At 49.7% G+C, this 26,433-nt stretch overlaps 3 protein-coding genes across 4 annotated transcripts in view; 2 read left to right on the top strand and 1 right to left on the bottom strand.

Annotated features, from left to right (window-relative positions):
* Nucleotides 1–12,335, top strand: part of VPS53 (VPS53 subunit of GARP complex) — a 60,176-nt gene extending 47,841 nt beyond the window's left edge. For both annotated transcript variants that reach the window (XM_065036298.1, XM_065036299.1), the window contains exons 18-22: nucleotides 443–591; nucleotides 5,678–5,747; nucleotides 8,077–8,214; nucleotides 10,029–10,133; nucleotides 10,487–12,335. In XM_065036298.1, the coding sequence (XP_064892370.1) occupies nucleotides 443–591; nucleotides 5,678–5,747; nucleotides 8,077–8,214; nucleotides 10,029–10,133; nucleotides 10,487–10,657 (633 nt within the window). In that variant the 3' untranslated portion in view covers nucleotides 10,658–12,335. The remainder of the gene's footprint in view (nucleotides 1–442; nucleotides 592–5,677; nucleotides 5,748–8,076; nucleotides 8,215–10,028; nucleotides 10,134–10,486) is intronic.
* A 3,258-nt stretch (nucleotides 12,336–15,593) lies between these two features.
* Nucleotides 15,594–21,530, top strand: RFLNB (refilin B). Its single transcript, XM_065036309.1, has 3 exons — nucleotides 15,594–15,870; nucleotides 17,353–17,462; nucleotides 18,722–21,530. Exons 1-3 carry the CDS (start codon nucleotides 15,667–15,669, stop codon nucleotides 19,050–19,052), a joined length of 645 nt encoding a protein of 214 aa, XP_064892381.1. The 5' UTR covers nucleotides 15,594–15,666; the 3' UTR covers nucleotides 19,053–21,530.
* A 643-nt stretch (nucleotides 21,531–22,173) lies between these two features.
* LIAT1 (ligand of ATE1) lies at nucleotides 22,174–25,431 on the bottom strand. The gene is made up of 3 exons (XM_065036307.1): nucleotides 25,361–25,431; nucleotides 24,825–24,989; nucleotides 22,174–23,708 (listed from the first exon to the last, which is right to left on the bottom strand). Exons 1-3 carry the CDS (start codon nucleotides 25,401–25,403, stop codon nucleotides 23,251–23,253), a joined length of 666 nt encoding a protein of 221 aa, XP_064892379.1. The 5' UTR covers nucleotides 25,404–25,431; the 3' UTR covers nucleotides 22,174–23,250.
* Nucleotides 25,432–26,433: the final 1,002 nt, after the last annotated feature.

The raw sequence follows: 26,433 nt of genomic DNA, 5'->3' as shown, positions 1-26,433 counted from the left end.
CTGTCATCAGTCTCACCAGTATTAAAGTCTTGGCTGCTATACAGGAGTCCAGACTTTGCAAGCTTGCAGATATTTTCTCAAATGCCTGTAATCAGGATTTATATGGGCACTTCATCCCAGCAAACTGGAAACTGTTAAATATTAAGGCAGTCTGGCGTGCTCCGAAAGCTTTTTTAATCCTCGTGGTCCCTGTTTGTGGAGGTTGCTGGTCACAATCTCTCTCTGCTCTGTTGCAGAAAGGGCCATTGTGGGTTTTCTTTGTGTTTAGTCATGGAAGGGTTTTGCTCAATCAATATCGTGACCTTGGTGGTGAATTGCGGAGGCGTCTCTTGATGATTCCTTAGAGATCTTTTGGCAGGAAGTTTGTCCAGTTTTCCTTACCTATCGCTTGAATCTTAATGAATTAAACAGTCTTCTCGGTTGTTTTTTCCCCTTTGTGCAGATGCAGTGGCAGAACGTGGAACACGTTGGTGACCAGAGTCCTTATGTCACCTCGGTGATTCTCCACATCAAACAGAACGTCCCCATCATCCGTGACAATCTGGCCTCCACGAGAAAGTATTTCACTCAGTTCTGTATAAAATTTGCAAAGTAAGTTACCAACAGGGCACAGAGTTTGTTGGGGTCTCTGGTTCTCGGTATTCTGTCTGTAGATGATAATCTGCTTTCCGGCTGCCCCTCCATCCAGGTGAGGTGGGACAGCAAACACCAGCAGCTGGAGAGGTTAAAAGATACTTGAATTTCTTGCCTCGAGCTTCCTGCTGAGACCGATTTTCTCAGACATTTGTATTGATTGGGTCCTTTTCACGTGCCTAAACCATCCCATGAGATATTGTGATGATCACTGTCCGCTCTTTGGGGTTGGATGTCTGAAAAAGGCTTTGAATGTCTGAATGTGGGCATGACTCCTGCAATGGGAACCTATTTTCCTCCCAGTGATAAGAGGCTGTGGTGCTTCAACATTCTGAGAAATGCGGTTCATCATTTGCCTCAAAATGACTTTTATAATAGGTATAGCACTGTAAGGAGGGCTGGTGTGATGAGTATGTTCTACTTTCACAGTCTAAAAGCTGCTTTTCTCTGCCAAAATAGTTTGGTAAGGGAGGGGAAACAGACATTCTGATTTTGGGGGATATTATGAGCGTCTTCCTGGAAAGTCACTTAATGTTTGTGCAGCATTAGAGAACCAGAGGGTGAAACAGGAATTCCCCTTGCCTCTGGATCCAGGGTTGAGGGTGCAGCTCTCCAGCATCTCTCGGACATCCAAACTTTGAAGCTGTGTGTATCCGAAACAAAAATTCAGTTCTTTGGGAAGATACTTTGGACTCTTCCCTGCTTGCCTGTGGCCAGCTGAGCTCTGCGTGCCAGTGGCCCCAGAAAAGCCCTCGGGAGGGCTCTGCCAGTTGTAGCTGCTGCTTTTGGTGCTGCATGTGACTGTGCTGGTGGACTTGGGAGCAGCACCGTGCAGATCATGTGTCACTCTAAAATACCTTAACGTTTCATTCATCTCTAATAAGCTAATCATCCTGAAATAAACCGTGTGGCCTGGCAGTGACTGTGTGGGTTGGAGAGCGGAGCTTCAGCAGGGAGGATGCAGGAGGCTCCCGAAACCACGAGCTGTCGCAGCAGGGAGCCCAGCCGGAGAGTTTCATTCCCTCTCGCTATCTCAGGGTACTCGTTAGTTTGCATTAAGGAGCAGTTACTGATAAATCATATTATAACGTTGCCCGTAATCACCATTTGAAATGCTGTCTCAGTGAAAATTTATTGCACTTAAGCCTTCTATGTGGTTATGCTTAAATTTTATATCACTAACACAGTGATAAATAAAAAACCCCATTTACTCAGCTGTTCACAGAACACTCTTAATACCTCAGCTTAGTTGCCTGCCTTTTAACTTTATTGCTGAGCACATACCAAGTAAACTCCGGATAAAATACTCGGCTCTCACATTTGAGAAAAATTCACATCTGAGCTGAGTGCCTTCGTCCCAATTCGTGCTGTAGAACAGCACAGAGACCCACAAAGCTACCGCTCTGCTCCAAAGCCCTTTTAGCACAGCTACAGCTCCGATCACAGCACAGTAACATTAAGACACTGCCCTGGGTTCGCTGTGCTGTGGTTCGGATGCAGAAATGAAAATTTGCTTCCTGAAGATTGTTTTTGCAAGATATGTAGAGCCTTTCTGTTCAACTTGGTTTTAAGGAGAACTAGCCCGGTGCTAAGGGTGCGCTGATCTACTTAAAATGCCGGTGCCATTTCAATACATACAAACATTTGTGTTTTGGAAGCTCTGAATTCTTATGGGATACGCTGGCTTGCCCAATATAAATACCTGGCTTTTTGTGTGCTCCACGCTGAAATTCCTTTTAACAGGCGTTGTGCTTGTCCGTACGCTGATGCCTGTATCTTTTTGAACCGCCAGCCACTTCTCAGCTCTAATGGGTTGTGTAAAGCGCTCGTGTTGAGTTACAGGACCACGGGGGAGAAGGCATCTAAAGTCACTAAATTTAAAACTGAGGGATCTGAGCCAAGTCTGGAAGAAGAAAAACGGCCATCAGAAATTGCATCAATCCTCTAACCCAATTTGTCATTTTTGCTTTGTTTTGACCAAGACGTAACTCTGACTCCCTTGAAACGGCGAGAAGCAGCCGGCTTTCCAGGAGGCACTGCGGGCAGGGCGAGGGGCTCTGTTCTCACCGCACCTCGCTCCTTATCCTTTGAAATCAAAAACCATAGCGGTGGAGCCGTAGCTGCTACGCCGGGATGTGTTTGGAAAGTCTGTGGCCTGACCTCAGCGAGGAAGAGATTAGAACCAGGAGGCAGAAAAAACAAACAGCTCTGCCCCTCGGCAAAAAGCAGCCGGTCCGTCCCGCAGGGCCAGGCGTGGTGGGTGACGGGAGCAGCGTCCTCCCAGCTCTGCAGCATGATCTTAGCAAGCTGGGTGGGAGAAGATGGTGATGAGGAGGCTCCTGGGGGTTTAGAGCTGAGCTAAGCCTGCGAGGGCTGGTCCCCGCCTGGGAGGAAGGCATAAAGCAAAACCCATTTCAGCTGCGGTGACACCAGGGTGCATTTGGATGGTGGCCTGGAGGAGCTCGTGTCCCGCCAGACGGACAGACAGACAGACAGTGGTTACATCTGTCTGCCGTGCTTAGGAAGGTGTTGTGCTTGATGCATCGTCAGTGCAGGGGATTAGGAAAACCCAGCCTTTGGCAGAGCTGGGGACGGGAGCCGCTCAGATGCTGTGGTTGCTGGGCATTAGGTTTGTGATCTGTCTTGTGCTGCATTATTGTTTCACTGGGGACTTGTCTGCTTCCCTGGAGGGTTTGCTGCTTTCAGTTTTATAGCCACAAATGAATTCTGGCATCCAATCTAGCTGTGTGGATGTGCAGGTAGTCGAGGCATTTAGAGTACAAACCCGCGTACAGAGCGTTACCATTGAATACACGCGTATTATTCACCTCAGGATTGCTGCTGCGTGCTCAGAGAGCCAAGCGTTGAGTCCAGCCCAGGCAGGAGACTCTGGTGAATTTTCCAGTTAGGTGCAACTGCTCTTGATGGTCTCTGCTAGTTAAATAAAAAAGAAAAAAGGGAAAAATATACCAGAGCAGCCCTTGGATCTTATGGTTTGACTTGTCTATCCTGCTGGAGTTGGGAGCTGTTTCCAATAAGGCAGCACGAAATAACAGACATGTGGGGATAGAAGGTCGCTTTACCCTCTGCATTGCTCGTGGGTGGCCTGGGAATTGTTTCATGCAAGACAGAATGCTGTCTATGGGAGACCATGTGGTTATATAGAAAATAAGATTTAAAGAAAAAGAGGGGAGGGGGTCCTTTGGCAGCTGGTCTGCCACCCTGCAGAAAGAAAGGCTTGTTGCCCTGTTCTCATACGCATCAGCTCCACACCTGACCGTACAGGGAGAGGGAGACTTGGACCTACGTGCAAGATCAAAGGTACAATTAATCTCTTCTGCTCTTCCGCTGGTAGCAAGCTGCCGCATCCAGAGCACATTGATCATGTTATAGGATTGCCTGAGCTCCAGCTGTGCTTGGCGCTCTCTAATTGCCCTCTGGGAATTAGCTGTACGCCCAAAAAATGGACTTCTAAACCAGACAAGTTACATCTCTGCTGCAATGCTTTCGTGCAAGAGGAGCCAGGGCTTGATTTCCTCCTCTAATTTATATTTTGTTGCCAAGGTTGTTTCTCTGGTGGCCAAATTCAGAGCTGTTTGGGGCAGCCCAGTAGCTGGTTCTCAATAGTAGTTTGAAATTGTTCTCCAGGAAAAGATGATTCACTTAGAGAGGTCGTGGTTGTGTCTGAGGGAAGGGAAGGAGCCTTCACTTGGAAGGACTCTTCCTCGAACCATTTCTTTCGATTTGCTCAGCAGCTTGGCACGCTCTGTGCCTGAGTTACACTTTTGTCATTCTTCCATGAGAAAGGGCAAAAAATAAATGTCCTGGCTTGGAAAACAGGTGGCAGGACAAACAAGTTGCTGTCCGTGCTCCTTGCTTTGTGGGAAGGGAACAGATGCAAATGGGAAGCCACCCGCTTAGATCATCACCATAAACAGCACCTCGTTCAAAGTGAGAGAAAACAGACTGATTTACCTGAGCTTGAGATAGAGCCATTAAATTCTAAGACCTGCCACCAGGTCACGGACAAGGTCCTGGAAATGTGAGCCTGGTAGGCGCTCAGCCAAAGGCGTGAAAGAAGCAGAGCACGTGAAAAAATAAAACAACAGGAGGAAGACAAGAGGACGAGCGGTGTGGTCCTAAGGACGCGGATTGTGTTGCTCACGCTGGTCCCTCTCCTCGTGTCCGGCCCCTGGTTTGTCCTGGGGCTGCGGCTCGACGGGGTCGGTGGGGCAGGACCTTGTTTTGCAGGTTCTCGGCCTGCGCTTCTCCAAAAGGGAGATTCTGGTTCTCCACCAGAGAATTCAACTACTGCAAAGCCTAAAATCGACAAGCCAAAACCTGAAACCAAAGGTGACACTCTGGGGAACATGGGCTAAGATGATGAATATTGGGCTTCTGTCCTTCCCAAATTCTCCCCGGTTTAGTGCATGTTCCTTTCTGAGTCTGAAGTCCGTGTTAGTGAAATCGCATGCTGGTGTTTTCCTTTTCACTAAGCTTTTTCTTGTCTTGATTGTGTTGGCAAGAAGCGCTCTGGAAAAGTGCCTTTGTGTGAACGTCCGAGGCCCAGCAAACCTCCCGCCTTGGCTGGACCTCGAGTGCAGTGTGGAACATGCACGTTATGGAATTGCTGGTGTGCGGTAAAATGCAGGGTCTGGATACAATCAGGATACTTCTACTCCATGAACAGCTATTCTAATCCTGGAGTGTTGCTGTTTTTATTACGTACCATAGTTTGTTTGCTTGTTCTCAACCTTGTACTGGAATACTTCATGTATAGTTTACAGCAACTTATTTACATAGAGTATGTGTGCAGCTTCTCAGTTAACTTAGAGATTGGTATGGGTTAAAGCACAAGTATCGTACCTCAGGTTGGTTTGTTTGTTATTTAGTGGATTTAATGTGGCTGGAATCAGCTTGAGAACGAGGCACTCACAGTGTCTGTGGAAAGCCATCCTGGTTGGTTTTTGCACGGTGTGTTACCCAGAGGACTGTATGACTCCAAATCCATGTAATTGTGTCATTTTCTCTCTGTCCTCCGCAGCTCCTTCATCCCCAAGTTCATTAACCACCTCTTCAAGTGCAAACCGATCAGCATGGTGGGCGCAGAACAGGTAAGAAAAAGTGATTGCACTGGCTGTAATTCAGTTCCGAAGTGTTTGTTACCGTCAGACTGTGGGTGCAGCTGCAGGGTGACCCCCCCATCTCCCACCCTGCCCGTGGGCTGGGACCCCACTGCTCTGCGAGGATGAGGGTTGGATGAGGCAGCGTTCAGCTGTCCCCGCACATACAGCTGCTCCCCCGTGGGATGATTCAGAGTAATAAAAGCAGGATCGTCCCTAATGGGACTGCTGTGAACTTCAAATCGGTGCCTTAAAAGCTGCTTGGGTTTTAGGGATCAAAGATGGGTTCTGAGCGGTGTGTGTCTGCAAAATGAAACAGGAGCTTTACATCAAACCCTTCCTCTTTCTTAATGGAAAGCAAATGAGCGAAGCACGGTTTCTGCTCATCTTGTGCGATGAGCAATAACCTGAGAGTGATTAAATGAAGTCTTTTCTTAAATAAGCATCTAAAGTGATGAACCCGTTGCCAGCAGTGGGCTTGTGTCTGATGTTAAAAGGTTTTGATATTACCATATTGGAATAACAGGCCCAGTTCGGTTCTTTAAGGCAGACTGGGAACATTTTTATTAGCCTGATTCACAGCGTGTGTATCTGATGAAAGTGGGACATCCCTTCCTGGGTTTGGTGTGCAGAGATCTGCACAAGCTGCTCTCCTCTCTCTGCAGCACGTAGGTCCTCAGTTGCTTCAGCATCTTTTGAACGCTGCCCTGGTCACTCACCAGCATCTTTCCACACACGTTTCTCTCCCCTGGTGCAAATGTTGCTGTAGAATTCGCTTTCCCGGTCCTACACGCAGCTTTTCCTGCTCTTTGCTAATTATCACATTGGAAAACTGGGCACTGGGGTCGTATTTATAGAGGTGTCTGGCACGGGGAACGAGACCTCTGGAGTTTTAAACTTTCTGTGGGTTTGTGTCTCTGACTTAACAACAATTCTCCATCTCGGCGAGCTTTGGCAGCGAATTGGCAACGCCTGGGACGGGTGATTGGGAAACAGGTGATGGGACAGAGCCTGTGAGTGCTATGGCTGCGGAATGCACAGAATTCCTGCTACACATGAGAGGGTTCGTGTGGGAAAGATGTGAATTCCTGGGAAAATCTCCCGTCTGTGGGATCCCTGGTAGACACGCAGGATCCAGCTGTGACAGCCGGGGCCGGTGCCGGGCTGCAGCAGCTCCGGGGCGCACAGACCTGCTGGTTGTGCTGTGGTTTCCTGGCTCCCCAGGGTGAGGTTGATGCCGTCGGTTCATCTCACGCAAACCGCGGAACAGGCAGCGCACGGCGATGAGACGCTGCCGCAGATAACGGGGTCCAGATTGGAGCCAGTGCGACCCACCGCCCCCTCCTCGGCTCAGTCCTTTGCATTTGAGATGAATTCCCACGTGTCTGAAAGCCGTAAATAATTCATGTTGTGACGGCTGGGGGTTCTGCGGTGCCCATCACGTTGTGTGTTGCTCCAGAACGAGCTTCCACCTGCTCCTGATAGCCCTTTGGCAGCAACTGCCCTGGCTGTGCCAGCAGCCCGGCGAGTTTCCACACTCGCTGCTGTGTCAATAAATCGTGCTCCTCGTCATCTAGTTTGATTTCAGGTTTCTGCCTTTCACTGCTTTTGTCTCACCTCTTCAAACATACCTCGTGCAATCAGAAGAGTGCGGTATTTGGGCTGATTTTGCTCTAAGAAACCTTAACCCACAGCATTTTGTCATTAGACAGTGCTTGTCTGTCTGGGCTGAATTTCGTAGCTGCTGCTTGTTTAGCTGCTGGTCTGGTAAAAACCAACATGCAGGTTGTGAGTTTCAGTGTACCTGTGAGCACAGGATATTGAGCAGTTCTTCATGTGGCTGTATTGTGTTGCAGTTTTCTTTTTAAAGAAAAAGAATTAAGTGGTTAAGTAAATGCAGAAAACTTGCCCTAATGGGTGGCCAGGTGCAGGAGGAAGCATGACGTTAATTCATTTGACATCAGTATCTAAGTAACGATATGGCTACAGATGATGGATATGGTTTCACTTTATCCTGTGGAGGGGAAGAGGGCTGGAAATCCGTGCCTGATGTGCCAGATGTTGAGCTGCCATAAGTCATTTCAAGCCAGCAGAGCAGCGCTCGGTTAAAATCAACGAACGCTGCTGATCTGTAGCCACGGGTGATTGTGTGTCCTTGAGCATGATTACGTGGGTCAGGCCCTCCCGCTCCTGCAGCCCCGTTACCAGGATTCCGTTCAATGCGGGACGTGTTAAACTCGTAAGGATGTTGGGTTATTATAGTGGTTAACGGAGCTTGGTGCAAAGGGCCTGAATAACAGGGTGTGATGAACTCTTGCAGCTGCTGCTGGACACTCACTCGCTGAAGATGGTTCTCTTGGACCTGCCCTCCATCGGGTCCCAGGTGGTGAGGAAGGCTCCTGCCAGCTACACGAAGATAGTGGTGAAAGGCATGACTCGGGCTGAAATGATCCTGAAGGTAACTCAAGACTTTTGATAACCTGCCAGCCAGACTGCTGGACTGGGAATCGGAGCGAGCGAATTCCAGGGGGCCCTTCCTTTGAACGCAGCAAAATCTGCAATCGCACATGAACGTACGCGAGCTCGTCCGGGTGTGCTGCCAGCTGTTCTATAGAACTGGCTCATTCGCCTTGGGTTTGCCCCCACGCTCTTTTAACATCACATTTGAGTTTTCATCCTCATTTTTCAAGGTAACCAAGGGCTCACTTTCTGCTTACTAGGAGATGTGGGGCACCAGATTCCCTCAGGAGCTTGTGAAAGTCAGAACTAGCATCCGTAAGCGTCTGCTTTGGGGCAAACCCTCCAGTTCAGGTTACTCCAGGCCTTTGTGCAGACTCCATCGCGCCGGGGAGCCAAGCCGGGCTTGAGTCACCTGTTTACTGTCTAGTGTAACAGCCAGTGCAAACATGTCTGGGTTACTGTATTCACCAGAGTCCTTTTTCATTTTCCAGACCTGGTGCCTGGAAAATGACCCAAAAGCGATGTGTTGTCTTCATAAAAAGTAACAAGCAAAGCAGTGTCCCTTTCCCCGCTGTTGCTGGAGTAAGAAGTGAGGTTTGATCCCAGTGGGAGCTCTGCAGTTGTACCCTTGGGGGCGATGGGATTGTCCCCTGCTCACCACCAGCTCTGGGAAGATGTTCCTGTGGGCGACTTAGAGGGACATGGGGACGGGCAGGACAGAAATGAGTTCTATGGTTCCATGCTTTTGGACTAAGGTGACTGAGATGTTATTAGATACATTAAAGCAAGTCTAAGTTTTTTTAGGAATGACCTGAAGAAAAATACCTTGGTACTGCTAACAGAGGAGCAGGGCAGACCGGTGCCTGTCGCATACAGAAACAGATCTTTCCTTGGGTTTTGTATGAGAATCGGAAAAGTCAGGGACTTAATTTGTCTGCCCTTAACATCACGTTGGCTTCATGGGGTGGGGGGGCACAGGCTGGGGGTGCTGCTGGTCTCTGTCAGTGCTATTTCAGATGTCCCTGCTGCACAAAGCACTTCTGGCCCCAGGTGAGAGCTCACGTCAGTGTAACGAGTAATTAAACAGCGATACAGGCACATACTGGTGCAGCTCATTCCATAGGAGCATCACTGAGCCTGTCGATGGCACAAACAAATTCATTCAGCCCCACAGCACAGCTGCAGGCGGGGAGGAGGGTGCCGGGGTACGCACGTCCCGCAGAGCTCTTTCCTTGCTACGCTGTCTGAAGTTCCAGCTTTTCATCTTGGCAGAAGATTTTTACAAGGGCTGTAAATTAAGGCTTTATAAGTGTATACATGGCTATGATGTTTCATTGGTCTGAAGTGCAGGGAAAGAAAGAAATATCTCGGTGACAGAATACAGTGTGGGGTGAGCTGGGTCAGTGGAAACATATGGAAATGTTTTCAGAGACGGGGCAGAGTCTGGTCCGGTGCACACACACGTTCACACACACACGGCTCCCCAGAGGGATGGGTTTGCTGCCCAGCGTTATCAAAAGATGTGTTCTCTGTGGAGCCCGCTGCTTATGTAATGAGAATATAACAATGAATAATCATCTTTCCAGCTTCAAGGCCATTTTAATTCTTTTTCCTGACTCGCCTGTTGCTGGGACTAAGAGGGTGTGAGCTCCGGGGCAGGTGGCAGCAGGGGGGTCACAGCCTCTTCCTTATTGCTTAAGCATTATATTTTAGGAGAAGCCAGTCCTGCTGTCACTCATGTACTTGAGTTGACTGAGCGCTGGTTTTAACTCGTAGACTTTGCCCGATCTCTTTTATTTCTTGTCTTGGCAGGTGGTTATGGCCCCACATGAGCCGCCGGTTGTGTTTGTCGACAATTACATCAAGCTCCTTGCTGACTGCAGCACAGACACTTTCCAGAAGATACTAGACATGAAGGTTAGAACCAGTCCTACAGAATTTCTGCTCCTTCACTAGTGCTGCTTTAAGATAGTTGGTGATGTTTTTCTGTAGAAATATAGAGGGATTTGGGAGTGGGCAGAACACTCTAAGGCAAGAGTATCCTCTGTGCTCTGAGACAAACAGTTTTTCAGTTCACGTAGTGTGCTCAGAGCTGCTTTGGCTCCTGGGGCTGGGCTCAGTGGTCTCAGGATCACCCAGAGATCACACAGCTCTTGGGTGAACGAAAGGCTGTGGTTTGAAACGGGCTTTCCCGCAGCTGTTCCCGTGCACGCCTGTTCCCAGATGGATGGCGTCCAGCCTGATTGCTTCTCTCTCCTTCGCTCCCGCAGGGCCTGAAGCGGAGCGAGCAGAGCAGCATGCTGGATCTGTTCCGCCAGCGCCTGCCCGCTCCCCCCTCGGGCACCGAGAACTCCGGCTCCCTCTCGCTGAGCGCCCCCACGCCCGAGCAGGAGTCCTCGCGGATACGGAAACTGGAGAAACTCATCAAAAAAAGACTCTGAGCAGCAGAGTTCCCTTCTGCTCACTCAGGACTAGCTGCAGTGATTGGGAGTGAAGCTCGTCAGATTTATGATTTATGGCGTGCAGCTGAAAAATCTGTGTCCGTCACTCCCGTGCCCTGTGATCTCTTAACCATTCAGACCAAGGGAGGATCTGACCAAGGTGTTTGTCCTTAGCTTAGCGGGAGTGAAACCCAGGACATGCCTGGGGCCACGTGGTGGAGAAAGCAGAGGTATCGGGAAGTCAGCAGCTATAAAAACGATTTAGGTGGATTCAAAGAATATCTGGCTGTGATTCACTCGTGTCCCAGCCTTCAGCCTGGCTGAGCTCCTGCAGCAGCGCCGAGGATTTGGCCTGAGAGTTTGGTGTTTCTGCTCACTCCCTGCTGCAGAGCTGTTCCTCTGTTTCATTATTTATTGGGGAGGGGGGACCAACCCCAAACCGTCACCACCACCAAACCACCCCCAACCCTTTAACAGCTGGGATCCAGGCATCTGCAGCTCAGCTGCATTAACGAGATGCCCAGGAGAGAGCCCCAGAGCAGGTTTCTCCTCTGCTCCCAGGACAGGCACGTACATAAACCACCAGTCAGACAGCACGGCAAATCCTTTTCAGAAGAGGAGGAAAGGGCTGAATTAATGCTTTCTGCACCTTGGCAAACCTCCTGCCAACCAGCCGGCAGCCTCGGTTGCTGTTAGAGCTTAAAGGCCAAACCAGACATGTGCAGAGTTCGTCTCCAGCTGCTTGTTACTGCTCTCGTGTGTGCTGGACTCGCCCGCTGTCCTTGCCCTGCAAAGAGAGATGCTGGAAATGTTGAGCTGTTTCCCAGGACAGGCAGCTCACACCAGCCTCAGCCTTTGAGAGCCTTCCTCTCCTCATCCTCCTCTGAGCCTCAGCTTGCAGCAGTACGGAGAGGAGGAGAACCAGAGGTGAGGTATTTCGGATAACACAGCCCCCTTCCTGGGGGAAGGCAGCTGCCGAGAGCTGGAGCAGCGACATCCGTCGTAGAGCAGCAGTAACAACGCTGGTGGGGAGTGACGGCAGTTTCTCATCACTCCAGTCGCACAAATCTTCCCGAGTCTGCTGTTGCTTCATTTATTTCCTTTCCCGATTTCACATCAGGTGACAAAAAAAGGAACAGTGGCTGAAAACACGTCAGGATGACGAAGAGCCGTTCCCCCAGGATGGATTATCTCAAGATGCACGTGCAGGATGGTTCACACGTTATCAAAGGCGATAGCCAGGGAGGAGGGAACATGGGTTTGCACAGATTCATTATTCCCATGGAGGGATGAATAATTTATTTGAGATTAATTTTTCTTTGTCTATGGCTGACTCTCTTAACTAAATTAAGAATAGCTGAAGACGATGTTAGAGTTATTGTCACGTGTCTTTCCCCGAAGGCTTCCCCTGTTTCATTCCCTACATTTCATTCTGGAGATAAGAGGAAATAAAACACAAAATGAATTTTTAGTTTCAGCCTTTGGAGAATGCTACAGGTCTGGGTGTTTGGAATTCCACTTCTAGAGGGAAGTCTGTGTTTTTCTGCTTACGGTATAAGGGTTTTGTCCCCCGGCTCTTGGGAATTTATCAGATTGGGCACGTCTGTATGCGTATGTTCACTGTTTGGGGTTTACATCTCTGAGGAATAAAGGATGATTTTTTTTTTTCTGTGCAAAATGCTGCTTTTTACATTTTTTGGCTGAAGTGTAATTCTGGCTGTATGTCGGAGTGTGACACTAAAATGAATTCAGTTATGACTGATGTTCATGGGCTGGGTGTTTTCTGTATGACCGCCACGCCGCAAACCCCCGGGGCCAGACCTGACCCCAGTCCCACGGTTCCCAGGGCTCCGCGTGTCCCTCTCCTTCCACTCCTCCCACAGCTTCTCTCTTTCCTGGCTTTTCCACCTTCCGCTGCTCCAGCTCTCCACCGGCAGCGTCTGCGTTCGCAGCAGCTCCCACACCATGCAGGCGGTTCAGCAGAGCCGACTTTGTCCACCTAAATAATCAGATCATTTCTGATGACTTCAACAGCTGGAGAGATTTCTGAGAGATCCTAATTTTTTCCTTTGAAAATTAATTAAGAGGTAGTGCCTTCTTTTCTTCCACGATGCATGACGTACGAGGAGTTTCTTTCACTTGGAGAATTAGTGACTCATTTGCTTTTCTCCTGCCAGTCCTGCCCCCTCCGCCCTTGGGCAGGAGCAGCCCATGCCGGGCGCTGTGGGTGTTTATTTCTTTTGCCAGATTTACAGCCGCGGCTTCCAGTGTCTGAGCCACGGTGGCCAAGTCTCCACCAGCCTTTCCTTGGCCACGGGCAGCAGACGCGGATGCGCATGGCTCTGCTGAGCTGAGGGCAATGAGCTGAAACATTTGTGTCGGGAAAGGCTTTGGCAAAAGGCGTTTCTCTGTGTGCCTGCTCCGCTGGAGTCGGTTACAGCAGCTCGTGCTGCCCTCACCCAAAATTTCCAGGTTACAGCCTGCGCTCGTTCCCTTCTCCCAGCCAGAGCAGCTCCAAGCCGGAGTCCAGGTGGGCTCAAGGACTTTGCCGGCCTTGTCCTTGAGAGATCAGGGGTGGCAGGGGCCTGGGGCCGGGCTATAAAGCTGATCAGAATTCAGCAACTGAGCGATGTGCCATCAGAGTTCACCCTGCAGCCGGACCCCTCTTCATTCCCATCAATCCCCCTGCTCAGAACTGCGTGACTCCCACACCCCGTGGGTCTGTGGTCTGTGCTGCAGGAACCAGCCTGGCGTTCCCATCGTTTGGAAATAATTTTCCATCGTTATCAAATAACACAGGGTCCTTCTGACTTGCTTCCCCCCCACCCACGGCGCTGACCCCCACACCACATCAATGTGCCTATTGTTACTTGCTGATTCAGCTGAGCGCACCCTGCCCTGGTGGAGAGTCCTTTATGGAAGGAGGATCCTGATAAGATACCGGTATCTGCTCTGTCCTGGCTGTGCGTAGGCAGTTGAAATGTAAATAACGTGGACAAACAGGCTGTGCTGTACAGGGAAAAGATTTCCAATGCCATTGGGGATTGCACAGATTGGTACGGTTTGAGAGGCTTATAAAAAGACAGGATTTCCGAGAGGACAGAGTACACACACCTTAAAAGCAGAGCTGCTGTGCACGATGGCTATCGATAGTACTTTAGTTATCCAGTAGTTAAAACTGGTTAAACGCTTCCTTTTCATGCTAGCAGGCAAATCTGCAGCTCTGGACATCAGTGCTGCAGGGGCTCCTCATGTCCAAGCCGGGTGTGAGACAGGACGGGCTGCGGCGCCCCTGGGCTGCTCCATTTCACCTGCCAAGCCCAGAAATGAGAGCCAGTAAGGGCACAAAAAAATAGTCGTTTGTGTCAAGCCACACCAAAGTGAGAGGTTTTTTGCTGGTAAATAAAGAGCAGCAAGATTTCCAGCTCTGCCCACCCCGGCAGGGCTGGCTGCAGCCCCCGCAGCTCCCCGGGCACCGAGACCCCTGGCACTTGGACCCCGATCTCCACAGAGCAGCCCTGGGGACACCCACAGCCCCCGGAGGCGGCTGCTGGGGGGTGCCACAGGTGTCCCCCCCGCTAAGTTGCACCAACACGGTTATTGGCGGTGTGGTTTTTAGCCCAGGAGCTGCACGGCAGCTCTGAAATAATGATCGTGTTCATCTGGAAACGGCTCCAGCGCCTTCTGAGGCGTCTAATTTCATAAAGGGCTTTTATGGGAGATTTTGGAGTGGGGAGCGATCAGCTTTCCCATCGCTCGCAGAGACCAGAACCTCTCTTTTTTTGGGATGCATTTAAATCAAAAGGAAGAAAACACCTGTCCAGCACATTTGCCCAGACCCCAAAGATTTCAGTCAAAGTTTTTAATGTTCTTTTTCTTTCCATCTGCATTTTTCAGCAGAGACAAACAGCCTCATAGTATTTCTTCAAAGGAATGTAAATTCCTTGAGGAAGTCTCCGGAGTTCCCAGCACCACATAGCTGCAAACCACAGACGCCTACGGCTGAAAGCTCTGCTCTGCTTTTAATTTTGGGGCAGGGAAGGAATTCTTTTCAGGGCCCTGGGCTCACTTGTGCCGGGCCCGTCAGGCCAGACTGCTTGTTGCTGCACAAGGAGTGTTGACTTTGGCCGCTGCAGGCAGTTGCTTTCCCTCCGCCAGAGTATTCCCCCACCGAATCTGATGACACGGCGCAATTATTTCATTAGGATTTTCCAAAAAACGTTCCCTCAGTCTCCTCTAGTGCTAGAAAAACCTTTTCCCTCTGTTTTCTTTTTTCAGCTTCAGCAGCTTGGCCTGAAAAATGCAATTAAGGGTGGCAGCGGTCTGCTGCCCGAGTCTGAATCCTTGGTGGAGGGGGTGATGAGAAAGAGTAGCGTGCGGGGGGAACTGTGGGTTTTGAAGGGTGTTACACTCCCAGGGGTGACGGAAGCCTGAAAGCTGCTGCTTTGCAGCCCAAACAAGGCCCCCGTTTCTGCTGCGAGCTGCCCGCTGAGAAAGCCGGGGCAGCTGCTGCTGGGGCTGAGCAATGGGACAAGGCTGCCGAACTGCAGAGGGACCAGTGTCGCTCTGTTTCCTGCCTCAGTGCCCTGTACTTGTGCCAGCATCAACCACCGTGGTCTGTCCCGGGCCAAACTGCACCTTACTTTGGGCAGAGAGCGAGGTCAGGCCTGGTCTCAGTGAAAATGCTTTGCTTAATAAATCTGGTGACACTATTAATAATTCCCCGTTGCTTTCCTGTACCCTCCAGCCCAGGCAGCTGTGGGGCTGGGAGCGGGGATGCAGGGATGGTGGCACAGGGATGATGGCAGCACTGGGATGATGGGGTGCTGAGATGATGGAGCACTGGTGGGAGACGGGACGGCGCTGGGTGGAGGTGGGGGGTTCAGGCCCCGCCCCTTCTTTGCCCCGCCCCTCTTCCCGCCCCTCCGCGGCTCGCCCCGCCCCTCCCGCCGCCGCCCGGGGCAGCCGGCGCAGGGCGCGGAGCGGCGGCGGCGGGCGCGGGTTCCGCCATGGTCGGGCGGCTTAGCCTGCGGGAGGTTCCTGACCTCCCGGACATGAGGAAACGGGGCGACGCGGGGCTTGACAGCCCCGACTCCGGGCTGCCCCCCAGCCCTGGGCCCGCCCCCTCGCCCTGGCTTCTCTCCTCGGGCAGCCCCGACCGCGCCGCGACCAACGGGCTACCGGAGCCCGACCCGCCCGCGCCCGCCGCCGCGGTGAGTACCGGTCCTCCCACCCCTCCTGCCGCCGGAGTGCGGGACCCTCCGCCCGGGACTGCAGCCCGGGGCAGCCACCCGTCCCAGGCTCGGTCCCACCGCGGCAGGTGCTGGGCCCGGTGTCCCGGGGGCTCCCGGCGGCCGGGGAAGCGGAGCTGCCTTTCGGAGCCCGCCGCGATCATCCCCCGGGAACCTCTTCTCCCCGGCCCTCCCGCCCCGGCAGCGCTCCGGGCGCCGCAGCGTCCTGCGGGGAGGAGAGGGTGGAAAACCGGCCCGGCGGTGCCGCGGGTACGGAGGGGGCTGCAGCGGGGCGGACAGGTGGGAAACAGCCGGCCCCCGTTTATCCCTTAACGGCCCCGCGGCGGGAGGGACACCCCCGGGGCACCGGGGCCGTGGCGGGTAAGGGGACCCGGCGGTGATTTCTAAAGCCTCCGGCTTTGGGGTGGTTCCTGCTGCTGCACGGGGAGCCCCTGTCGCTCCTGCCCCAGGTTGGGACAGCATCGCAGCACGTCTTTGGAAATCCCAGTGGAAAATGAGCTCACGTTATTCCAGAGACTGACCGGAGTAGGAAGTTTGTATATTGAACTATGGTTTCAGTTAATAGTATCAGATAGAGCTGTGCTAGTTTTTGCAAAATGATGTTTGAATGTTGATGCTGAGCTGTTGGTACAAATACTTTGGGAACTACAGGTCTAGAGGAAGGATCCCTTTCCTACAGGAGTGCTGCTGTGAAATTGAAAAAAGCCATAGGGGAAGTGTGTGTTGAACAGCAGAGATTGCCACAGCCCACTCGTCCCTGGATAGCAAAGCACATGGGCAGAGGTGGCATCAGAAATGTGGGTTACTTCCCTCTGGGGCTGCTTTGGCTTCCCCTGGCTGTGGGATGTTGCTGGGCTGGTGTCGGCTCATAGCGCTGCCCGTCTAGGACAGCAGCACCGGGGCACTCCACAAATCAGTGCTCGGCAGGAGTGAGTTAGTCCTTCCCAACGGATTGTGAGTGAATTAGGTTGGATTTAATGCCTTTGAGTAGTCGCCGTGGCGAGAAAGGAGGAGGTTGCTCACGGTGAGACGCCCTGCAATAATTTCCTGCTGTGATCCGCCCATGTGGATATCTGATGAACCAGCAAGGAGAGCTCTTTTATACACTCCTATAATGTTCCCTATAAATTGAACGTGAGTTTAGCAAATGGGCTGCAGTTCATGCTGTAAAAAGCTGTCCTGCACCAAGGGGCTGTATTTCTCTCCCATTTCCCAAGGTGGCTCCTCTGAATTAAGCTCCTGGAGTTAGGACTTTGGAAAATAGACGTTGCCACATCCTTGGCCAGACCCACAGGTTGCACCTGCAGGCATGTCTCAACTAGCACATCCTCTTGTGCGTAATGTGAACCTGGGCAGCTCTGTACCAAGGGCTGCATAAATGCATTTTCTTGAAAATATACTGAATTGTGACATAAGCAGGATTATTTTTTGCATTTTTTGCAGAATTGCGTGTTCTCTCCCAGCCCCATTCTCTCCAGCTGCCCTCCAAGGCTGTGTCCTTTATCCTTTGGCGAAGGAGTTGAGTTCGACCCTTTACCACCAAAGGAAATAAGGTAAATATTACGTTCCCGTCACCTAGTTTTGAAGGACTTAGCATGTCAATGAGTAGTTAGGCCTTATCAGTGCCTGTGAGTAAAGTTAATTTATTTGCGGTGCTATTGTTCCTTGCAGCTGTACATTCCTGGACCTGGACCTAGAGGAGTGTTCTGCCTCTTTTAATCCTATATGGTTATTTTCCAGGAAGACTTTCCTGTGTTTTACTCTCCCTCTTTTACTTCTTTGCACTGCTCCAAAATGTTGCCTTTCAACTGATTAACTAGAAGGTAATAATGAGGGAAGATCTTCAAAGCAGACATCTTTCTAGGACTGTTTTATTAGTGGAAAGGAATTTTGCTCTCGGAACCTTATGGTTTTATAATAAGCACTTTCTGTCTTATCAGCTGTGGCTGGTTGTGTGAACTAAGAGAAAAGTTAATATTCAGAGAGTGCATAATTATTTTTTTAATGCGCTGCATCACTTCACAGCCTGTGAATTATTCCTTTGAACATCATGATTTGCAGTAATGAGAAATGAAGTCTCCCAGGTGATTACTGTGCAAGCAGAGGTAGACTGATGCTGTCAAACGGAAGCATTAGCGGGGAGGGTAGGAGCCTGCACTGTGGCTGGGATTGAAGACAGCGCCATGGGAAAGCGAACACAGAGTTGTCACAGTGTGCAGGAGATGAAAACTTTCTTTTGCGATCCAGGCACAGAGGATTTTCTTACCAGCAGAGTTTGATGTGCACATTGTAGTATTTTCCTGCCAGCTGAATCTTCAGAAGTTTGCCTTCAGAGAGAGCCCCATGCCAGGAGCGATAGCAGTGAATGCTCATGTGACTCTTGGCGGAGGAGAAATGAGAAAATAATGTGTGCTTCCATGGACTTGGTATTCCAAGGAATTAGGATGCTTATCTGCAAAGCCTAAACGTGGCTCTAGGCCTCTGGGTTTAGGCACGGGAGTTTGAAGGAGGTTCTTAGGTTCATAGAGCTCAGGCTTCAAATGATGGGCGTGAGGACTGAGAAGGTGTTTGGTAGCACTGGCAGCTGGACAAAATACTGACAGCGTTGCACGTGTTGCTGACATAAAGCTTTTCCTTCTTCCCGTAAGTGAGCAAGACACCAGCAGCAGCATTTTTGTGATGCGGCTTTGCCCATGCTGAGGTGGCAAGTGCAGGGCTGAGGAGCCACCCAGGTATCCAGCAGCTCTGCTTTCCAAAAAATTGAGCCTGCTGCTCCGGAGCAGAGCTCACACGCATCTCTCTTGTATTTCAGGTACACGTCCTCGGTTAAATATGAGTCGGAGAAGCACTTCATCGACGACATCTACATGCCAGTGGGCTTAAGCGTTTCCTCTTGCAGTCAGACGGTCATCTGTGTCCCCAACTGCACGTGGCGCAATTACAAAGCGGAGGTCCGCTTCGAGCCCCGTAACAAGCCCCAGCGTTTCACCAGCACCACCATCGTCTACCCGAAGCACGCCAAGACTGTGTACACCACCACGCTGGATTACAACTGCCGTAAGGCCGTGCGGCGGTTCCTCTCCAGCATAGAGCTGGAAACGTCGGAGAACCTTGGGAACGACTGTGTCCTGGATGGTTGCTGACTGACAGCTGTCTCTCTTGCTCCGATCCATCCCAGTCCTGTGCTAACCCTCCACTAGCTAAAGCGGGTGCAGACCCCAACTTTCCGGTCAGGCTAAGGGAACCTTACCTGTCGCCACCTCTTTCTCAGCTCTTAATTTCTGCTTTAAGCATCAGAGTGGCCTGAACGCAGTTTTCTATGGGAGCATAACTTAGTAAGGAACCTTGTTTCTTTGCCTTTGAAGTTGTGAGTTCCCTCCCCTTCCCTGCAGTGCCGTAATCAGATAAAAATAAAGGGAAGTATTTTCCCAGGCAAAAAAAAATTGGCAGGTAAGAAAGAATGTGGGGTGGTGCCTGGCAGGTGGAAATCCTTTTGGTGCTTTGTGGTGATGTGCAAAAATAAGGGTGGTTCACTCTCCTGCAGAGAATCTACCTGGTCATTTGGTTACAGATAGCCAGCTGTCACTCGTTTCAGTTTAGATTGCGAGACTGTTTTCTCTAGAAGAACCATCTCTTGGAAATTGCTGGAAAAAGCTAAGAGAGAAAAATCTGAAATTCTGTATTCAACAGATACAAAAATTTTACCCTATGGCATTCATGTGTGGTTTGAAAGTTTTGAGTCAGAAAGAAGAGAGATTCTGAGTAGAGCAGGAGATAAACTCCTTTGCAGCTCCAGGCGGCAGAGAAGGGATCAGGTAGTTCAAGTTCTTTAGATGAGTGGCACGATGTGTCTTCTGTACTTATAATGACTTGTATAGCACTGCAGTCTGACACACTAGCATTTGTGTGTGTGTGGTAGGACTTGGAATGAAGAATATCAGGCCAAAAATGATCCCTGTATTGTTGGAAAGTCAGGACATGACAGTGCAGTGGTGGAAAAACACCACCAGTGTCTAGTTTTTACTGACGTCGTTCTGTCTGCACTAAGGGAGTTGTAACTGGGCAAGTTTCAGAAAATGTGTCATGTATACAGGGACCTGGAGTTGAAAAGGAGATGCTGGGATTGGGTGGGAGACACTGTTGTAGAGGTTGTGAAGAGGTAGATGGTGCAAGGGATGGGCAAATTTTTATTGCGTAGCAAAGTCCACAGCTGCAGCTCTGCTTCTCTGTCATTGCAAAGGTCTGTGTCCTCTCTGGATTTAATATTCAGGACGTTGCTGGGATGGGGCAGTATTTGCCTGTCTGTAGGCTGCTGTATAACTCCTCCAGTCCCAAGCAGCTGATGAGTTTGGGGACCAAAGGGAATAATTTCAGATCCTATGAAAGGCCACCTGGATGTTACATGCATTAATTTGTCATGCGCTTTGATGAAAATAAGACTGAGAGGTTTGTTACTTAACCCATATGATTTTTTGTATATTGATGGAGAGCAGTGTAGTATGGAGAGCACCTGCTTTGGGGAACGTGGCTTACATTGGCGGCAAGCATGGTGTAGCAGCTCAGAAACACTTTGTAGACTTGACTTAGCTGGATACAGCTTTTCCATATATTCCAAAACTCCTCTGAGGTGCAGGTCACCTTCTGGTGCAACTTCAGCCCTGGACCTGCTTTTAAAGAGGACTTTTCTAGTGCGCAGCCTCGAGGGTGCATTTTGTCAGGGGCAAGTTAGAAACTCTGGAGCCTGTTCTTGAGCTGTACCTAGCGTGTGTTTGTGCAAGTGTGACCAATGGTGTGGAAGTGTATTCTGGTGTGAACTGAAATGATGTGGGGGACTGAAAATGCAGCAGGAAGGAAAGTTTGAGTTTGTGTGCTTTGGGGTTTTTTGTTGTTTTGGTTTTTTACTTATTTATTGGCTCAAAACAGAATGTCCTTAATCTTTGATGCTTGCCTCAGAAAACCAGGGTGACAGAGGATGCCAAAGTCAGGTGGGCGTTGCTCCAGAGTTGTTAAGAGCAGCACAGTCTTCACTGACTACAGTATTTAGGAGATGTGCCTTAAATATATGTCGTCATTCTCCCCTAAACATTGCCCTAAGACATACTTGTATAACACAAGGCACAAATCGTCCCCTTGGTGCGTGGGGTTTCAAAAGGACAGAAGTCTTGTTTTGGGGAGGCTATTCTATCACGGCGTGCTTTGCAGTTTCATGTACCTTGCTCCTGAAGCACCTGGTGCTGGTCACTGTTGGACACAGGACGCTGGAAGAACTTGGACCCTGGATCGCTCCGGCAATGCTCTTCCAATGAATTCGTTTGCAGGAGACCTGAGAGATTATTTTAAGTTGTAACCATTAATTGTCTCTAGTTAAATTAGAAATTAAATTACCCTTACACTATGGTTTTAAGATAAAGCGCCTAATTTTTATAAAGCAAACAAAACGATGTGCCTCTTAAAAATGTTTTAATTGGTAGAGATACCTTTTAAATTATTTATGTTTCAACATTTGCAAAGCTCTGATTGGCTCTGTGCAAGTGTTCTGATGTCTGTGACATTTCCCACCCCCTCCCTTCTAATTTTCATTTTGTCTTTTACTTTATTGGTAATAAATGATTTGAAAACCATTATATAGGGAAGTCTCTTTATTTTTAATTCAAAGCTTTTTGGTGTTCATTATGGTGTTTACTTAGTAATAAATACATAATATATCCTGCCAATGCCAGCTCCCCTCTTGTTTCTCTTATATCATGTGTTGCTATTTACATGATCAAGGAAGGTGTTTCCTATATGTATTAAAAAGAAAAGCGGTTTTATCAGTTTAGTAAGATGCTTGAAAAAGTGCCTTGAAGACAGCTGAAAATCCTCTCCAGTGTGTACCGAAGTCTTTAATCTGCTATAGTTTTATTTTTAAAGAGAGTTTCTGGTATGAATTTCTGCATATCCTGCAAGTGAAGCACTTATTCTTTTCAAATACAACAAATATTTAACCACACAGGGATTTATTTTAAATTTTGGTTAGAAATGTGGATGCTAAAATTCTACTTTAGTAAATACAGCATAAAAATAAGACTAGAATGTGTTATGCATTAAAATTATTAAAATAGATGGTTACAACGGTTGTTCTGAGAGAAACGCTGTGGTGTTTTTCTGGATGCTTAATCTGTTCTTTCAACCCTTCCCAATTTGCAGGCGTGCTGATTTTGTTAGTATCTCTGGCCGAGTAGAAATGGATGCAACTGAACATCAATTAATTAATTCATAATGGGATTTTTTGCTTACTTTTTATTGTTCATCTGGTTATCTGCTTGCAAGAGCTCTAGATTTGCATGTAATGACATTACTGGAATCTGGGGAGCTGTGAAGCTATTCTAAAGCACGCCGCTGCTCCTGTGAAAGTCTGTGCAAGCATTTCAATATTGTGCACTGTTTAAACAGGAGAAAAGCCGTACACGCACATTAGTTGTTATATAATAACCAGTCCATTTGAAGAGCCATTAAGAAAAAACTTTAAAAATCATACCGGTATGTTTCAGGAGAGCTGCAGGAAAAACTTTTGCTCCTTTCAGATGTGCCGTCCAACTTGCAAATAATTCCTTTAGTCTGGCCTGGTCTGGTTTCCTTTAATATTGCAGAGACACTGGGTATGAAAGATGTTCCTTTACTATGAGTGGCTGAAGTAGGGGAGTACAAGGCTTGATTTTTAATTCATATTGGCCAAATGGGCTTCTGGTTGGTATGTACCACAACAAGGATAACCCCATTGTTCTAAGTGTGTTCAGTTTTCCTTGTGTGTGTGCTGCGCTGCTCCAGGATGTCAAATCTGAGGGTTTGATATAATTAATTTTTGTAACAAAATAAAATACCTGGCAATTAGATCACAAGCCAAGAGGCAAGCGCTGGATTCCAATCCCACTTCTGCAGATGGCACAGTTTCACGTACCAGGTAAGTTTGTGTGCCTGTGAATAATTTCAGCCTCGTTCAGCTGCCCACACTCCATGTCCCCACCTGCTGCAGGGCTGTGCTTGCTGATTTCAGGACACCAGGTGAATACCTGAAAAGCTCAGGTGCAATGCGGTGCATATAATTTTGAAATAAACCAAGAGCAATAACTAGGGATACTCCAGAACAAAGGGGCAGTGCAGAAAGGAGCGCTTTTAATTGCTGAAGTAGTCTGAGTTGCACCCATACTTTAACTAACAGATTGGTTTGCTTTTAAAATACAAATGTCCTGTTTTCCACACGGATATAGGACGGTGAGTAATCAGTACTAATCTACAGAACTCGTGAGATGTTGGGTGACACCACTGGTTGCAGCTTTGAGATTCTGCTGGCTCGTTCAGCGTTCAGGACCAGTTCACACTTGCTCCCCCCGGTAAACAACTGCAGAAATCTTCTTTACATACTGTGTGAGCGCGGCTTGTGCGTGACGGCCTGCGGGGAAGCAGCGGGGAGCGTCTGACAGTTGGGCACGGCTCAGCAGGCAGATGTTGCTGGATATAGGACTCGTACCGAACCCGTCTGTTCATCTTGTAGATCCGCAGCCTTTCTTCCTCTGCTGCAGGATCTTCGAGAATCCCGTCCCATCGAAGGCTTTTGTTAAGTTGAGCAGAAAGACCTTGATCTGTTTGTTTAGAGTCCAAAGTGGTGGAAGCTGATACCACAACCTTGTTTATTACTTCTGCATCCTTCTGATTGTTGCCTGCGTTATTTTGGGCCGAGTCAGGGTTCCTCCCAGGATCTGGGGTTTCAAGCGATGAAGGGGAGCGGGACTGCTGCTTTCTGCTTTTGCGGTGCTGTTTATCTGTTAAAAAGATAAACGCTGTTAGCAAAAATGTCTGCGTTGCCTCTGAGGCTTTCCTGCCTATTTCATAAAGAGGATGATGAGACAAGTTCTTGCTGTGCCTTTACATGCCCATTAACAAGAAGCCAAATCGATAAGAAAATATTAATGGCCTAAAAATCTTATTTTTAAGTGGGGAACATATTTATCTGAATGGCTAACATAATGATTCTCACACCTGTAAAATGTATTTATTGAGGCTGTTAATGCATTAATAGCACTTCTACACTGGCATCAGGTTCGCTCTGCTTGCCTAACTCAATTGAGGCAGGAAATTGATTCTTAGTTGTTGGGGATTTTTTTAAGCTGTTATCCATTAATACCGCAAGCAATGTGATTTTTTTTTTTTTAATAGTACAATTTCTGGAAACGTTCAGGCACCTTCTGTACTAAGATACTGGAAGTGAACAGCTATTCCTTTGCATGGAAGATTTTTTGAAATGAACCTCCCCTTTCTGTAGCTATAACTGATGGGAAGTTAGATCAGTGCTGTGGCTCATGCCCATGGAATGTCAAATATTTAAACTATAACACTGTAGCTCACCAAAAGAAAACCACTAAATATTTACAGCATCCCAAATCTCAGGCAGTTCAGGAAATTTCCTACTTCTTGACAGATGTCTTATGCCTCCTACTGCTTATGCTGTGTAGTTACACGTACTCCATCTTTTTCTTTTTTTGGACAGATTTGTAACTATATGTGGAAGAATACATATGAACAGGCTGTAGGTTCAGTGAAAGGTTTTGAAGTGCAAAGATGATTTCCTAGGGAACCTGTTTCTTTCTCTCTGTGGCAGGATGGAGGGAGAGCCCCGCACCGCATCCTCCAGACGACACAACCATGAGTCCCAGCTGCACACGCTGCACGTCCCTTCATGTCAGCTGCACAAACATGCCACGTTGAGCAGTGATCACGTACTACCCTGGTGCACATGTGGCTTTGCCCACTGACCCTTTCCCTCCCCGGGACCCCTGGACCCTGTGTGGAGTGTTTGGGGACAGCTGCGGGGAGCATGGTGGCTTTGTGTGCGACAGTGGCCTTTGCTCGCGGCTGCTGTGGCAGCCAGCCCAGCTCACCTGCCCGCACGGTGGTGGTAGCACTCCTGCATGGTGGCTGCTGCTTCTTCTTTGCCCGTGCTGGCTTCACGCCATGCGGTGGAGGGGGGCACGGGCAGCCCTTCGTCCTCTGCTGCCTGCCCGTCGCGGCAGAGCTGGCATGGCCCCCCACGGCTGTCCCCGAGCCTGGCAGGGAGCAAGGGGAGGAAGGTCAGCAGCCCAGCCAAGCCTCCCACCTTGTCCATCGCTCCCTCCACCTTCCCTCCCCTCAGTGCCTGTCCCCTCCACCTCTCCTCAGCACCTCCTTTCCCTTCAGCACCTTCCCCCTCCACTTCCCCCCAGTGCTTCACGTCCCCTCAGTGCCTTCCCCCTTCATCTCCCCTCAGGTTTTGCCCTTCCGGCTCCTGTCCCCACTACACCTTCCACCTCCCCTCAGCTCTTGCCTTCAGTGCCTTCCTGCTCCACCTCTCCTCCCCTCAGTGCCTTCCCGCTCCATCTCTCCTCCCCTCAGTGCTTTCCCTCTCCATCTCCCCTCTGCTCCTTCCCTTCCACCTCACCTTCCCCCTTCACCTCTTCTCCCTTCAGCACCTTCCCCTCCATCTCACCACCACCTTTCTCCTTCCTTTCCCCCTCAGCGCCCGCCCTCCAGCGAGGTCTCCAGGGCAGCCATGGCACAGCAAGCCTGAACCTGCCCGCTTGGCCAGGGGCCCAGCGCCATTGCTCTGTGTGAACCGCCCTGTCCGGCACAGGTTTCCTCCCCTGTGCCATCTGCATGGAGGGGTACTGGGGCTTGCCTGAGGCAATATGGCCACACCAGAAAGTATTGGCTTGTGAAATATTGCAGGGCTGCGGGGTTTGCAGCACAAAACACAAAAATCAAACCCGAATCCATTGCAGGGAGAGCAGCTCTCGGGGTCCTGCCTGCCCTTTCCTCAGACCCCAGCTCTGCAAATGAAGGCGCTGAAGGAAACTCCCCTCTCCCTGCCCTCCACCCTTTCCCACATCAGGGCAGCGAATGTACATGTGAAACAGCTTTCTGAGGTGGCAATAGCCCTCCTGAGTGTTTTGGCATAGGGCAACTCTCAAATCTTCAACCCTTGCTGCTGCATTGTGGTGGTTGGGTGTTTTGTTGGCCCCAGCACCAAGGGAGATGAGTACATTGCATTCTGAGGTGAGCCTGAACAAAACACATTCATGAGAACTCTAGCAACAGTCACTGAAGCAATGCACTGCTTATTTATCCTCCTCTCCCTGGAAATAGAGTGGAGGTTTAATCCTGGTTTGGTGGCTTTCTCCCCACTCCCCGCCTGTTTCTTTCCTTCTCTCCTTCTGATCTATTTAGACGTGAAATTTGGCAGACGCCGGTGGTTGCGTTCAGACAGGTTGTGATGAAATCAGGCTCCCGGGAGGCTGCTCCCGCGGCGGCTCCCGGGGCTGCAGGCAGCACTTCTCCGGCTGCCGCTAATGGGCTGATTTCAAAGTGTCAACAGCAGGGTTTCGTGGTGATGGTTATTACTAATGCTGTACAGCAGCCAGCAGGTCTCCAAAGCCCGCGTGTAGATGAAAGGGACGGTGACACAGGGCAAAAAGGCAAGGAAAACAGGAACGGCAGCGATGGGATGTAAATAAT

This window comes from Columba livia, chromosome 20 (genome assembly GCF_036013475.1).
Source record: "Columba livia isolate bColLiv1 breed racing homer chromosome 20, bColLiv1.pat.W.v2, whole genome shotgun sequence".
Lineage (NCBI taxonomy): Eukaryota > Metazoa > Chordata > Aves > Columbiformes > Columbidae > Columba > Columba livia.
This window is presented reverse-complemented; position numbering and strand designations above follow the sequence as displayed.